This window comes from Amblyomma maculatum, chromosome 2 (genome assembly GCF_055883805.1).
Source record: "Amblyomma maculatum isolate TAMU_Amacu chromosome 2, ASM5588380v1, whole genome shotgun sequence".
NCBI classification, from domain to species: Eukaryota; Metazoa; Arthropoda; class Arachnida; order Ixodida; family Ixodidae; genus Amblyomma; species Amblyomma maculatum.
This window is the reverse complement of record NC_139345.1, coordinates 223,886,043-223,902,477: the sequence shown is the minus strand read 5'-3', so window position 1 is coordinate 223,902,477 and position 16,435 is coordinate 223,886,043. Positions and strand designations below refer to the sequence as shown.

Below are 16,435 nucleotides of genomic sequence, written 5' to 3'. Positions count from 1 at the left end.
TCGGCGTATTAAGGCCCGTCGAAAAATGCCCTAGCTTGTCCTCATCAAGAAAACATATGGCAAATTCGTAACGCTTGCCACATCGGATACCGCGAGCTTACCGCAACGATGCTTCCCGCGAAAGCAGCCGACGACGGCGCTCTGGCCGCGTGCTAGGCCCTAGTCGTCTCTATGCCTAAGCGCCTAAACGGTTTCACATCAAAGCCGTAGCTGGAAGCGCTTTGGAAATAGTATTTTTTTTATTCCTTCATCAAATTAGGCGCTTATTATCCATAATCAACAGAGCATGCGTTTTGAAGGTGACGAAAGAAATTCGCCGTGTCGGCCACTCGGCGCCGACAGACCGCGGCAGCAGGAGCGACCTGTTCCGCCCGCGCTGGGTGCGGTGGCTACGGATTGGCTGGCAGCAATGGATGCCAGTTTTTTCTTTTTTTTTTTACGATGGTATTTGGCATATTTCACAATCATGACAAGCTGCACAATTATAGGATATTGCAGGTGGCACGTTTGTAGTTTATTTTGGGTGTATCTTCTCATCGAGTCTCGGCGTCGAGATAACACATTTCCTCGTTGATCGCATTCGGATGAGTACCTCACACTCATTCGATACCTAAGGTCGTTTTCATCGAATGTCATTATATTTTCTCGGGTAGCAGCAAACAAATATCATTTTGAACGAACGTCATTCGATGGAAAAGGTACTAAATTTACTGTGTGGCAGGGCTGAGTGATAACTATTGATAACTATGTTTTTAGTGTTTTCTGCTTGTCATTGCACTTTCCATGAACACTTCTTGTTTAAATTTGGTTGACTCCGCTACCGGGAATATACAATACGCATTAGATTTGTTAAATGCTTAGCCAGACAATATTTAGCGTGCATTGACATCGCACAGCACACGGTTGCATTTTGCGTTTCGCCTCCACTTAAACGCGGGTGGCGCGGTCGACTTCGGTCCCGATAACTCGATCTTCCTCAGTAGCCTGAGCCGCTGCGGCAGGTTATTGAACAGACAATTTCCAATATGCGTTTTGAAACTTGCCATGCAATTACTTTGAAGACCAGAGCCAGTGTTCCTGTTGGCTGGCAAGATTACGAAAACACAACATGTCGCTGTACTTGATATTCAATCTAAATGTTCTAGAGCTTGTTATAAAGCGCGCTGTAATTCTGCAGTTGGGCGCGAGGGTGATACAAATGAAATCAACATGATATTACAATAATAAAATAGGATATAAAGTTTAAATCTAATATGCTCTTGGCTAACCTGTGATGCGGCTTTTCAGATATGCTGATATCTCATTCCCCCATGAAATTATCTACCCGGTCTGCCTTTTTGACGACGGAATACGTGAAATCCATGCCGTACAGGCAGTGGTAAAGCGCAAGCATGAAAAATCTGAACTCTAATTACAGGAGCCCAATATGCGCTATTTATCTGATGCTCAGAATTTGCAAGCTCGCTGGCTTTTTCTGCGGTCGCACCGCTACGAAACCGCTCGCAGTTTCGAAGACGCTACCTAGTTTTCTGTAGCAATTTATTGCATGTAAACGAAGCAAGCGTGTACCATGAAGTAAAGAAAGAGCATTGGTTCATAGGTCAAGGAATGAACGAATTAGGGTGGCGTTGTAATGAAAGCGGGGCACCCAAAATGAACTGCACTTCGTATATATGCGCAACCTTGTTTACGCCAGTCTGCAGGAGACACTTGACGCATATGGAGGCGATGCAGTTTCAGACGGCCGTGATATCAAACACATGTCCGCTATTATAAAAGGCGATCCCTTTGCGCACACTGTCACCGCGGAAGTGCCCGCGAGACGCGCACAAACGGCAGATCGCACGCGCGCGCCACGGCCAGGCTTGCCGCATGAGGCCCGCCTCGGGTTCCGACGGCCGCCGCTATGCGGCTTTCAGTGGCGCCCCTATAGGCGCTGCGCATGGCGTATACTTTCCTCTTGAGCGATACCGGTAAGCTGCTAGTCATAATCTGGGAGTGCTTGCCAAATGCGCTCCATCCCAGTCTTATTCTCCTTGTTATTTCCCTTTCATGCTCTTGATCTGTCCTAAATAGACCTATTCGCCTACTACTTCCAGTGCTTCGCTGCCTAACGTAAACTGCTGTTCCTTCCCGAGGCTGTTGAACATTACCTTAGTCTTCTGCATATTGATTTTCAAGCCTACATTTTTACTTTTCCTGTCTAGGTCATCAATCATTCTTTGCAATTCATCCCCTGAGTTACTTAGCAAGGCAATGTCATGAGCAAATCGCAGATTACTAAGGTATTCTCCACCTACTCTTATCCCTAAATGCTCCCATTCCAAGTCTCTGTGCAAGCTGTGAATAGTACTGGGGAGATCGAGTCTCCTTACCTAACACCTTTCTTTATAGGAATTTTGTTACTTTCTTTATGCAGAACTATGGTGGCTGTGCAGCCACTATATATATCTTCCAACACTTTCACGTACGGCTCGCCTACCCCCTTATTTCACAATGCCTGCATCACCGCCGAGGTTTCAACTGAGTCAAATGCTTTTTCATAATCAATGAATGCTATGTATAAGGGCTGGTTATATTCTGAGCATTTTTCTATCACCTGGTTGATGGTATGGATATGATCGATAGTAGAGTAGCCTTTCCGGAAACCTGCTCGATTTTTTTCTTGATTGCAGTCTAAAGTTGCCCTGATTCTATTAGCGATTACTTTGGTAAATACCTTATACCGAACAGACAGTAAGCTGATTGGTCTGTAATGTTTCAAGTCCTTAGCATCGCCTTTCTTATGAATGAGAATAATGTTTGCGTTCTTCCATGGTTCCGGTATCGTCGATGACACCAGGCATTGCGTATACAGGATGGCCAGTTTTTCCAGCACGACATCCCCCCATCCTTAAAAAATCTATAATTACCTGATCCCCTCCAGTTGCTTTCCCCCTTTTCATAGTTTCTAATGCTTTCCTAACTTCGTCCTTCATCACTGGTGGAACGTCTGACTGCATTTCCCTGCCGCCAATCTCATTATTGTTGTGACTTCATTGTCTGCTATAGAGATCGGTACAGAACTCCTCGGCTACTTTGACTATCTTGTCCATATTCGTGATGACATCACCCACCTTGTCTCTTAGCGCATACATCTGATTTTTGCCAATTTCTTCTTCATCGCTTTAAGGCTTCCCCCATTCTTTACAGCATGCTCAATTTTCTCTAATTTTCTCCTTATATCGGCCACTTTGCGCTTATTGATTAGCTTTGATATCTCTGCCAATTTTATCTGGTCTGTTAGATTGGAAAATTTCATACTCTGTCGTTTCTTAATCAAATCGTGCGTCTCCTTAGACAGCGCACCAGTATCCTCTCTAACTATCCTACCGCCTACTAAAAAAAAAGCACTTAAAAAAAAACACATAAAGCACCTAAATAAGCTCCCTAGCTGTCTTGTCTTTGACGAGCTGATTGAAGCATTTTATAAACAAAAAAAGAAAGACAGCTGATCCATAAGTGATACTACGATTGCTCTTTACATGGCAGAAAAGAAATTCCTTGAGCATGTGCTGTCACGTTAGCTTAGGTGTCTGCATAGGTGATGATAAAAGCTACATATATACATATACGTTTCGTGTGTGCAATAAATTAGTTGGAAAAAAAAGCTGCTTCATCGCATCATCTTCATGCTTGTCCTGTTTTTTCGCCTTTAAGTATTAAAAAATGGGCTATAACCAACTAGCAGAACAGCAAGTTCTTTGATACCAAATTTTCTCACACATATCCTCCTCACCTTGGCATTGCTCTTTATTGTCCAAAAACTTCCCTTCATGCATTGCACATACTCAGGATGTCTAGCAACCAGGAAAACCGCGCATTGTCAGGGAAATTTTATGCACAGGGAAATGTCAGGGAAACCATCAAAAATTTCGCCAAGTCAGGGAAAATCGCACGATATATTCTGCAGTGCATTTTCATTTTAAGCCGGCGCAGAGAAAGTATCTTATTCATGCAGATTTTTTTTTTTTTTAGCTGTCTCGCCAGCGCGCGGCAGCCGCGGCTGCCACGTCGCAAGGCGAGGCACGATATATTACTTTGACGCTAGCGTATGGCTGAGCTGCCACAATAGAAGAACCAATACTTCCATGAGTAATAAATTATGCGCTGCGTAGAGTAGTGCACGAAAAAAGCGGGAATAACCGCACTGGCAGTGGCCAGCGCAGATGTGCTCCTCAAGCTGCGCTGCTGTGGTCGCTGGGAAATGTCAAGCGCAGCTACATTGGAATGGATTGGCTCAGCTGTTTGCGGGGTTTTGATGTTCTTAATGGCCTTTTCACTATTGTAAATTGCTGAATATGATTTATTAAATGGCTTTTTTTTTTCTTTTTTTTTTTTATTGTTATTAGGAGGGAGGTACATTTCTGAGCCTCTTCACTCTTCAGGGACAGTGAACTGAAATAATCAGGGAAAACCTGGTCAGGGATTTTGAAACTAGTGGTTTGCTAGACACCCTGATATTTCAAAGGACTGGAACTGCCTTCTCGGGTTGCTCACCTTCATTGTTGGTCTTTTTTTAGTGCCTTAGCTGACATAACCAGGAATGTAACAAACTTGTAAACTGTATATAGCTAATGTTGTAAAACCAGAAAACATTTGTGCCTGCAATACCATGTTTTTCTAACTACTGTAAGGCCTCTCGCCCTGAAAGTAATCCAAGTAAATAAATTGTCAACAGCATTCAGCATATGGTGGACAGCCACAGGTGAATTAAGCCTTATTTTAAGGTAGTAAGCTTTTGATATGTGCAGCATAAAGGGCCTTATGTTGCCACTCTTAACAGGTGCACTTGCCTTTCAGCATTCACAGCAGCTGATTGACGTCAAGAACAGCCTAGAGGAGAAGGAACGGCAACTCCAACAGAAGGAGGCAAGGCAAGCACCTCCTTCTTGCTCCCTATTGGCTGCTGCGGTCATTCGTGTGACGAGAGTGTTTGCTTTGTTTTGTTCAAGCGTCGTCAAGTCACTTTTTGCATTTAGTACAAATCTAGTTTGGCCAATCGGTTACTGGATGGCAGGAATAGATTTTCTTAGAACTCATTCTAAACAATGTTTGGGGTGTTCTTTTCTGTCTTGACACCGGGAGTTCTAATGAAAGAGCAGGGAAAGTCTCGGCAGTGAATGCTGCCCAGCACGTGACAACACAGCCAGAAAGCCACCGAGTCCACTTCTACTGCAAATGACTGATAAGAGGGCAGCCAATGTGAGTTACTGTGGGTGAGATCAGCCCATTCCCTTTCCTCCTCCCACAGCAGCAGCAGCTGGATGGCAATGAGATTGAGGCTCAAAAGTAAGGCTTTGTTATCTTCGCCACTGTTCCCAGAAATGTGGGAAGGGCACTTTGGGTCTTCTTTTTTACAGCTGTCCAACCTAAAGCCAGCCTTCTCACAAATGGCTTAGAGTAGAAACTGTGTGGCAGTTTCTGGTTGCAATCACTGCCATTCGCTGAGGGAAACAAAATTGCCCCAGGTCTTGAACTTGTCTATCATGCAGTGCTGTTTGCTTTATCGAATTGTAGGACCTTGCAAAGAAGGAGGGAAATCAGGAGGACATTGACAAAGGGATGGCATGCCATACACATGCACTGTTAATGTTAATCAGAAAATCCATCATGAGTGGATGACGTTTGGCAGCAGCTGCCTTGCATATCAGAATCCACCCCTAGGCCGCACAGCCACGTTTATGTGGTTTGGTTAAAGTGGAGCTTTATGTCCTTCATAATTTTTAAAATGTATTAAGGTCTTCTCATGGCTAATGGGGAAGATGGTCACAGTGGAGCTCATATGCTGTTGCATACAAAGGAATCTCTTCTTGTATGTGGGTGCATGAGCAGGTAACTGCAATCCTGCATTGTGTGTCTCTTCATAGTGGCCAGTTTAGTTGCGTCGGGCATAATGTTATACACAAAAGCTACTGGCAGCTGTTTTGGCAGAAATGTGCTCCGTTATGCAAACTTATGTAGTCGAAATGAATTAAAAAATGGGAAATAAAAATATAAATTGCGACTAACTAGAGCGATAAATTGAGCTACCAGGGGCGTGAAAGCAAAACCTGAATTCAAATTTTTATCTGCTTCCCATTTGCCTTTTGTCACTCTTATAACCAAGGTCTGATATTTTTTGTGTAGTTCTAAAGCGGGCTTCTGCTGTAGTATTTTTGAAAACTGACTAATAAGAATTGCAAAGTTGGTCGTGCGGGGAGCATGTAGCCAGGCATGGTGGCTTCAGATATTGGCAGTGATGATGCGAGCAGTAAAAGAAATGGCCATAGTATTTGCACATGCAAGATGAATAAGTGTGGCTTCTTGGATTTGAAGGAGGCTACTTGTCGATCAGTTATGCATAAAACACTGGTTGAAAGCACGCTGTCCAGAGCATGCTTGCACTGGAAAGGGAAATGTTGTGCATGCCACTCAGTGACACTTAGGAGCTGAAGGCATTCCAAGCGAGACAATACAAACTGAATTTTGTGCATCCAAACCAACTGCTCTGTATTGGGGTGCATGATTACTTACGGCTGTAGTGATGTCGTGAGGACTGCAGTCGATCACCGCTAAGAAGTCCAAGCTGACAAAATGAAGAATATTTTTCTCAAAGTACTTTCATGACAGCAGCTATTGTATTTTTTGCACAAAAGAGGGATGTCACCATTCCCAAGATGCACATTTACTAAAAGATGGAAAAATGATGTAAGGGGTTCTATTTCTGATACTTTCCAACAGTTGAGGTTTCATTTGTGTATTAATCACTTGACAAAATGTGATCCCTCCATGGCACGGACAGACAACTTTGGCATGTGGTCGTACTTGCTTGTTTCAAGAAAGCGGGCTTCTGTGCTTAACAACTTATGAGCCACATACACTGATTCATTCAAGAGAGCCCACTATTGTGTCACATATTGTGTGAGATCCTCGTTTTTCTGCCTGACAGCATGTATAGCTAATCTCGACACAGGGTTTGGTTTGATCATATCCGACATTGCACTCATTGCTGCCTCATCAAGGTGCCTAGTTTTGTCTAGTTGGGGGGTGCAAATTAAGTCGGCATTAAGTTCCATACCGCGCATGCATGGAGCAGCCGTGACCGACAAAGGGGGACGTGCGGATACCACCTGAGAAAGGATACGGCTGCACACCTGGGCTTCAGTTTAGCAGCGGCACGCATCAGAGGCCCATTCAAGCCCTATTTTCTCCCTATTGAAGTCCTGCAAGTGCGCTGATTCTATCTTTCGAAGCGCAAGAAGCTTTCAACTATCCATTTAAACATGCGCAGTTTAAGAAACAAGGTAGATGATTTAGTGCTATTCTTCCAGTCTCTGAAAGTAAAATTTAGAGTAATAGTTTTAACAGAAACATGGTGAACAAAGGGCGACACACCTTATCTGCCAGGAAAACGGGGAGGTGCTGTATATCTTGAGGAAAATATACCCTATGAAGTTATAGACAATTTAACGAGATGTGTCCAACATACATAAAGCTTATTTGTTAAGTTAGCTAGTATCACGATTGGAGCACTATACAGACCGCCATCTGGCAACGTGTCTGAATTTTGCGATTTCTTTGAAAATGCACTTGGCTTGATTGGATGCATCACAAAATCTTTGCTATTTTTGGAGATGTAGATATTAATACGATGTCTGACAGTCCACATGCAAATGAATTTCGTGACCTTGTCCACCTGTATGCTTGTACTAATGTTGTTACAATCCCAACAAGAGTGACCATCGACACAGCAACATGTCTTGACATCTGTGTTACAAACATGAATTGTGAGGATATTGATGCGGGTGTTGTATTATGCGACCTCAGTGATCACCTCCCTGTTTTCTGCTTGGGACCATCTCTAACTAGCAAAACTAGGCAAAGCCAAGAAAAGACTTGTTATCGCATAAGTGATCAAAACATGATTAATTTTTGTTCACTCATTGAAAACAAAAGTTGGGACAACGTATATAAGGAACAAAATGCCACAATTGCCTACAAAATATTTCTCAACAGATTTTTACAGTGCTATGATGCAGCTTTTCCCTTGAGCGAGTGTAATGTTTGTTCCGGCGTCCAACAACGAACACGCAGCATGGAAGCAGCAAGAAGAAGAGCATTTATTTGAGACAAGCGTCCTGTTTGTAAACAAAGGTGGCGCTGCGATCGGCAGCGACATGGGGTGTAGGCAAAAGCGCAGCGTGCCTACACTGCGCAAAGCGACGCTGCCTTCGAAACCAGTTCACGCGTGCGAATATTTTGAACCGTAGGCTTCGCTTATGCATAAAAATAGCTCTGGTGAGTATTTCCGCACGTGACTAGCCGATTGCAGCTTGAATTACCTTCTGCGTGGCCTCAACAGCGTGGCTACGGTACGTAGGCGACTGCCGTGAGTGATTAAGTTAAATAAAAACGAGAAAGAGCAATGTAGAAGAAGACTTATAGTCAACACTGTTGAACTTACGGGCAGATTCCTAGCGCATGCAAGGAGGACGACAATATGAATGACTGGAAGTGCGCTTTTCATATGACGACTCAATTGACTGGCTTTCTGCTGCTTCAAGCACTCACACTAAGGAACAATATTATCGGCAGCTATATATAGTAAACTAAAAATCACATTTTTAGCTCACTTTACTGGCAATTTAAGTCACAGAATTTCAAATAGAAGAACTCAATCTTTTTTTTCTTTGTAACATGGTGGCAGAGTGCGCTGCCAACTTGTTTTCGCCTGCTCGATAAAAAGACGTTTGACGTCTGTCTCATCTTACAGACGTAGCAAGGTCATTCACAGTACATTATGAATGCCAGTAAGAAAGCTCTGATTTTGTTCTCTTTGCTCTCTAGGAGACACGCATGAGTGCAGATGCAACGTTCTCCACGATCGCTTGCAGCGAAAAATGCACGATCTGCTGAGATTTTTTTAATATACTTGGAAATTTTTTATTCAAATGCGCGTCATCTTATTCTGCTTATTTTGCACCCATCATAGTCGATTCCATTTTGGGACAATAAACTCCATGTACCAACTATACTTAAAATATCCTGCTCGATCAGAGCTAGGTTGTACGTGGATATTTAATTCGTTCATCAGGATTTTTATAATGACCTTCAAAAATAAAATTTAAAAATATGAGAAATAACGCTGCGCGACTGCCGGAATTATAACAATGTTTACTATATAGAACTGGTGATGAAGAGTCACTCGTTGAAACTCGCGGAAATAAAAACAGAGAAAAGTTACTTTACAAGTCCGGGCCTGTTCTTGCCGGCAATATCGCACTGGAGTAACCGCTCAAGGTACTTGCAATTACTATCCCAGCAGCTTTTGTGTCATTTCTGTGTGAACATATGCACAGGCAGTACTGCAAGTGAATGGAACTCACAGTGCAGCTTCCCTGTGGGATTATACACATACGGAATATATCGCGTCTGATCTTCGTATGACTTGATAGTATATCAAAAGTGGCACGAGCTGCAGGCGTTTGTTCTTGCGCTATTCATCGTGCCGCTGAAAAGTAATCATGATAATTAAGGGTTGCAAATGAACTGATCTAGTTTCGGTGAAGAACTGCAAGGCATGTTAATCGCGAAGGCAATCCGTCCGAATAATAATTGGTTGAGAGGAATGGAAAGGCGCAGTATCGGTCACACTTGTTGCTGTGGACACCTGAACCGCGCCGTAAGGAAGGGAAGAAAGTGGGAATGAACGTGGAAAGAGAGAAAGAAGAGGTGTAGTGGAGGGCTACAGAGTAATTTCGACCACCTGGGGATCTTTAATGTGCACTGACATCGTACAGCACACGGACGCCTCTTCATTTCGCCTCCATCGTTTCGCCTCCATCGCTGAGGTAGGGATCGAACCCGGGTACTCCGGCACGGTAGTCGGGCGTCTTACCACTGCACCACCCCAGCGGGGCGGCAATCCGTCCGAAGAGTCTACTTTTTGTCGCGTTCAGCGCAGCTGCCCTTCGCTCTCATCTTTATCCTACCGCAAGAAACATGGTAAAACAAGTGCCAGTTTGCTTTTTGAGCCTCGAGGCGCAATGAATCGCACAACAGCTCGCAGAAATGTTGGGAATTATGCCCGAAAGCACAGCAATCGCTGCATATCCAATGCAGATGGCCCGCGCTTTTGCCTACACCACGAAAGTCACTGCTGTCGCCAGCGCTGCTGCATCTCCTCTGACATCACGGGCTGACGCTTGTATATAGCCTACAAGCGGCTACATGATAACGGCCAGAGCGCATGCACGACTGATACAATACATCTCCCTCGGTTTTAAAAGTCTGAGAGCACAATATGTGACACTTGTTGGAAATTCTCGTCGTAGTGAAGATGATTGGGCTGTCTCTTTTGTCGGGTGGATCGCCTTGGCACAAATTGCGTAGGCTGTATTGTAGACTGGGACGCTTCCAGTTTTCCTGGGAAATGTCTTCGCTGCCAGGGTCATCTTCCATTAAATCGCTTTGGAATGGCTCACGTGTGGCTAGAAGATGTCGGTTGCGTCAAAGCACTTTGTTGTCCTCTGTAAGGACACGATAGGACTTTGGTGCCACCAGGCCCATGACTCGAGCCTTGCAGTCCCATACATTCCCTCATCCTCTTACGACTGCATCTTTTTTGAGTTCGGGCAGATTTTTTCCTTTGGAGGGCCTTTGCTGTTGTGGTTGGCGTCGGGACTTCTGTTGACTGGAGCATGACACGAAGTCTGGTAGCCGAGTGCGTAACTTTCTGCCTTGAAGAAGCTCTCCAGGGGACCGGCCTTCGGCTAGTGGAGTCAAGCAATAACTGAGAAGGCCCAACCAGAAGTCCTCATTGAGTTCGCCAGTCTTCTTCATTATTCTTTTGACAATTTGGACTCCCTTCTCGGCGAGACCATTGGACTGTGGGAATCGCGGACTGGACGTCACATGCTTGGAGTCGTATATAGAGGAGAACAAAGCAAATTCATGTGATGAAAACTGAGGACCGTTTTCGGTGCAGACTTCGAACGGAATTCCATACCGTGCAAAAATTGAGCTAAGCTTAGCAATGACACTGCATGTCGTTGTGTCGGTAAGCTTTTCGACTTCAGGGAAGTGTGAAAACGCATCGAACACGCACAGGTAGGAGTTTCCGCCGTACATAAAGATGTCAACACCCACCCTGTACCAGGCATGGTCTCAGATATGCCTAAGCACCACTGGTTCGGTTTCTTGTTTGTATGTGTATTTTTGACTAACAGAACAAGTCTTCACCATGGTTTCAATGTCCGTATTCAGTCTCGGCCAGAATACTAAGCGACGGGCTCTCGCTTGCACTTATTTATGCCTAAGTGACCTTCATGAATGCGACCCAGTATCTCAGCTCTCATATTCTTCGGAATGACGATCTTTGTCCCCTTCATAATAATACCCTTAACTTCTGATAACTCAGGACCAAAAGGTTTCATCCAGCCTCCGATTTCTTCTCCATTCCTTAGTTGCCGCAACACTGTCTGCAAGTCTGGGTCAGAGGCTGTCGCTTCTGCCAGTCGATCAAACATTTTCTTGCTCACCAGCTCTAAATTCACGCTCAGTGCATGAACGTCGACATCATCAGTGAATTCATCACGTTCGCTTGGAATGGCTGGCGACGATCTTGAAAGCATATCGGCCAGGAACAGCTGTTTGCCTGGAACAAAGTGAAGAACGTAATCGTATCTTTGCAAGCGAGGAAAAATCGTTGCAGTCTTGGTGGCATGTCACCAATGGCTTTCGAAGCAATTGCTATCAATGGTCTGTGGTCTGTTTCGATGGCAATCTTGCAGCCGTAAACGAAATGAAAAAATTTTTCACAGCCAAAAGTAATCACAATTGCTTCTTTCTTGATTTGCGCGTATCTTTGTTCTGCCTCCATCATTGTGCGTGATGCAAAGGCGACAGGCCGCCAACTACCACCGTAGTTCTGAAGAAGGGCAGAACCAATCCCATTTTTCGAAGCATCAGCAACGCCCTTGGTCTCTTTAGCAGGATTGAAAATGGCTAGCAAAGGCGGACCGCTCAGTGTGTCACAGACAGCTTTCCATTCTTTACAGTGGTTTGCAGGCCATTCAAAAAGGGCGTCTTTTTTAATGAGGCTTCGTAGAAGCGTCGTCCTTTCCGCTAGATGCGGTATATATTTCCAGAAATAGTTCACTACCCCGAGCATTCTGTAAACGCCGGCTTTGTCCTTTGGCTGAGGCATTTCACCTAATGGTGCGGTCAGTGCGGGGTTAGGTCTTATTCAGCCTTTGTTTTTTGTTTGTGACGTCACCCAAAAAGTCAATTTCTATGACACTGAATTTGCATTAACCCTCATTAAGCGTCAGGCCGGCCTTTTTGGCTAGTTGCAAGGCTGTGCGGAGGCTCGTGCTCCCCCATATCAATATGTTATCGACATAGATTCGGACCCCTGGAGCCTGGTCGAATATTTCATTCATCAGTTCAGTTCAGTCGTTCAGTCGTGTCGACTCTTCGTGACTCTATGGACCATATCACGCCACGCTTTCCGGTCTCTCACTATCTTCCTAACATCACATAACTCATATGCAGCGCCTCAAGGATGCCATCTAACCATCGCGTTCGCTACCTACCCCTTCTCCGGTGACTCTCAACCTTTCCCAACATCAAATCTTTCTCCAGCGACTCCTCTCTTCTCATCAGATGACCAAAGTAGCTAAGCTTTAACTTTAGAATTTTACCCTTCAATGAGCAATCAGGGTTTATGGTCGACAATATCGACTGATTTGATCTTCTGGCCATCCAAGGAACTCTCAAGAGTCTTCGCCAGCACCACAATTCAAACGCGTCAATTCTTCGGCGGTCAGCCTTTTTCACAGTCCAACTCTCGCATCCATACATCACAACTGGAAAGACCATAGCACGAGTTATACGGATCTTGGTTGGCAGTGTAATGTCTCTGCTCTTTACTAGGCGGTCAAGGCTAGCCATGGCTTCCTTTCTCAGAAGCAGGCGTCTCCTAATTTCTTGGCTGCAGTCTCCTTCCGGGGTCATCCCCAGTAACATGTGGGATGCCTTCCAACCTGGGGGCTCATCTTCCAGTGCCCTATCATTAATGCTATTGTGACTGTTTTCTTGGCAGGAAATACTCGAGTGGATTGCCATTACCTTCTCCAGTGAATCACATTTTGTCAGAACTCTCTGCCATGACCTGTCTATCTTGGGTGGCCACAGCAGAGCTCACGGCTTCGAGTTTTGCAAGCTCCTCTGCCATAGCAAAGCAGTGATCCATGAAGGGGATTTCATTCGTAGTTCTCTGGGAAACCTCAGGCGCTGAAGCAATGCCAAAGAGAAGTCGCAAGAACCGGTAGCACCCAAAGGGTGTTCCGATTGTGCATACCTTTGTTGTAGCTTCATCTAAGGGGATTTGGTGGAACCCCGAATGCGTGTCGATGCGAGAGAAAAGGGAGGCCCCGGCAAGCTCAGCCTCAATGTCATCTCGCTTAGGCATTTGATAATGTTCTGGCTTTAGGCAGTCATCAATTTGCCTGGGGTCAATACATATGTGCAGTTTCCCATCTTTTTTTTCTTGCTGCAACAAACGGACTCACCCAATCAGTGGGTTCGGTGACTTTGGCCACGATGCCAGCCCACTCCATCCGATCCAGCTCTTCTCGCAGGGGCTCGAGCAACGCCAAGGGTGCCCGTCGCACCGGCTGGACTACCGGTGTTGCATCCTCGCACAGAACCATGTGGTAAGGGCGTGCTAGGCAGCCGATGCCCTGAAACAACTCGGGAAATTCCTTAACCACTTGGTCAGCGCTGTTCGTGAGCACAGTGTTCACAGAACGCTACAACAGACCTAACGCTTCACTTCCAGACAGTCCCAATATGGCCTGGTCGCCCTTTTTTACAACGAAGAAGTCGAAGTAGCCACTTTAGTCGTTCACAACCACTTGGAGCGTAGCCACGCCGATGTGCTTTATAATGTCACCGGTGTATGGACGGAGGGGATTGCTCTTTAACCAGACTTCGCTTTGAGCCTTTGAAAAACTGAGTCTACTTTCAGAGACAGTACTTGGGAAGCCACTCTGGCATGAATGACCCAATCAGCTCTGTTGCCTAAGCTGACGTCGAGTATTTCAAAACCTTCCTGCTCGCCGCGTACTTCGCTTACTTGGACACGTTTTTGCAACAGGCTGAAAAATGGTTAGCGCCACGGTATCGGAAGCGTGTTTTGCTGAACGCTGGGCATCTGCCGCGTTCGTGCAAGCGGTTGCACTTAGAGCATTTGAACGGCCTTTCGTCGACTCCGTGGCCTGCAGGAACAGCTCAAACCGCTGCTTGAAGAGGCTCCAGTTCTTCGCGAGGCTATGGGACAGCACCAGCTGCTGCGGTGGCTTCACTAAATCTATCGTGCAGTGCACAGTGACACCACCGCTTCGATCAGCACGTTGCTGCATATGTAAACGCGATCCCACTTCTGACACCATGTTCCGGCGTCCAACAACGAACATGCAGCATGGAAGCAACATTGCTTGCTGGTATATACAAGCGGCTGCATGATAACGGCCAGAGTGCATGCGCGACTGATACAACGCTAAGCGGAAAAGGATGCGAAAATCTTGGATGACACTGGAATTGTACAAACAAATCAGAGAGGAAAATGAGAAGTTTCATGCTTTTATTAAAACTCGTGATTCGAAATTGCTTTCCAAGTTCAAAACCTTCAGGAACAAACTGAATACAGATTTAAAGAAAGTAAAAACCAAGTATTTTCAGGCTGAAATTCTTCGGTCTCGCAATGTCTATAAAGGGCTATGAGAGGGGGTAAATAATCTAATGAACCGAAAACACTCGTGTCATTGCATACCAGATATTACAGTTGATGGTGAACGTCCCTCTGATGCACAGCTTGCAGAAGAAATGAATCTTAGCTTCATTAGCTCGGGAAGGTACACAGGTCCTCTAGCTAGGCGATACAATTTTCCACATACAAACAATCCAGTGAGTTCCATCTCACTTTTTCCAAGCTCTCCATTTACAAAATAATTTGGAGCTTAAAAAACGACGTATCACCTGGACATGACGGCATCAAGGTATTGCCAATTAAGCATGTCGCAAGCTATAATCAACCTGATGCTTCTGAATGGAGATTTTCCAGAAGATCTAAAGATTGCAAGAGTAGTTCCCATATATAAATGTGGTGGTGCATCAAATATTAATAATTATAGGCCAATTTCTGCCTTAACTATATTCTCTAAAATATCTGAGCGCATTATTTACGACAGACTCGCTGCTTTTTTTTTTGGAAACATCACATAGTAGCTGACGCCCAGTATGACTTCCAAGAAAAAAAGTCAGGCACTTCTACATATGAAAGATCAAATTATTGAAAACATAGAAAAGAAACTTCTAACTCTGGGTTTGTTTATAGACCTTAGGAAAGCATTTAATACTGTGCAACATGATATATTGATAGAAAAGCTAGAGATGTGTGGAATCAGGGGTGTTGCTAATTGAGGCATACTTAAAGGGCAGATCCCAATATGTAATTATTAACAATCATATATCGAGAAAATTGGAGATCCAATTTTCTGGAGATCCAACAGATCCAAGGATCAGTTTTGGGCCCTCTACTATTTCTGGTATATGTCAACAACATAACTATGATCCCCTCTGCTAATCATGTATGCAGATGACACTAACATATTTTTTACTGGCGCAACAAAAGAAAATCTAGAAAAATGGTTAGTGATTACTTATTAAAACTCTCCACGTGGTTGCAAACCAATCGTATAAGCCCAAATGTAACAAAATCTAAATATGTAATCTTCAAACCCATCAGTAGGCGAGACCTCAGCTCTGTTAGCATCAAATAGGAAGATACCCTGCTGGAGGAAGCAGAAATTTCTGGGGGTTTGGTTTAGCAGTGATCTTTCATGGAAAACCAACATCGATAGCCTTAAGTCTAATTTGTCACGAGGTTATCTTTACAGAATTCAACACGTAGTCCCATTGTATTACTCTCTTTTCTACTCAAGAATATTAGTCTGGGGCACAACTACTGATCACAATTACAAAAAGTTAATTACTTTACAGAAGCAGGTATTGCGTATATGTGAAAATTATCATGATGAGAAACAAACTAAGAACTCACCCACTCTTTCTGAAATACAGTATACTGAAGGCAGACAAGGTTTACTACTTTAAACTGCTGCACTGGATACATAAGAATCATTTACACAACACTCCTACAGACAGATTAAACTTGTACGTAATCAGGGATCCTAAAATAAAGATTCCTATAGCCAGAACAAATTATGGTCGCCAAACACTGGCCTTCCAGGTTAAAAAAAGGCTCAATAGAAGAGATATCGCTATAAATTACTATCAACCCTTTTCTGCATTAAGAAGATTGTAAGAGAGTTCTTTTACACAGTGATATTGC

General features: G+C 44.4%; 1 protein-coding gene across 3 annotated transcripts in view; it reads left to right on the top strand.

Moving 5' to 3' along the window:
• Positions 1-16,435, top strand: part of LOC146201375 (autophagy-related protein 16-1-like) — a 204,753-nt gene that overhangs the window by 13,100 nt on the left and 175,218 nt on the right. For all 3 annotated transcript variants that reach the window (XM_084595800.1, XM_084595803.1, XM_084595801.1), the window contains exon 4: positions 4,843-4,916. In XM_084595800.1, coding sequence (XP_084451926.1) covers positions 4,843-4,916 — 74 coding nt within the window. The remainder of the gene's footprint in view (positions 1-4,842; positions 4,917-16,435) is intronic.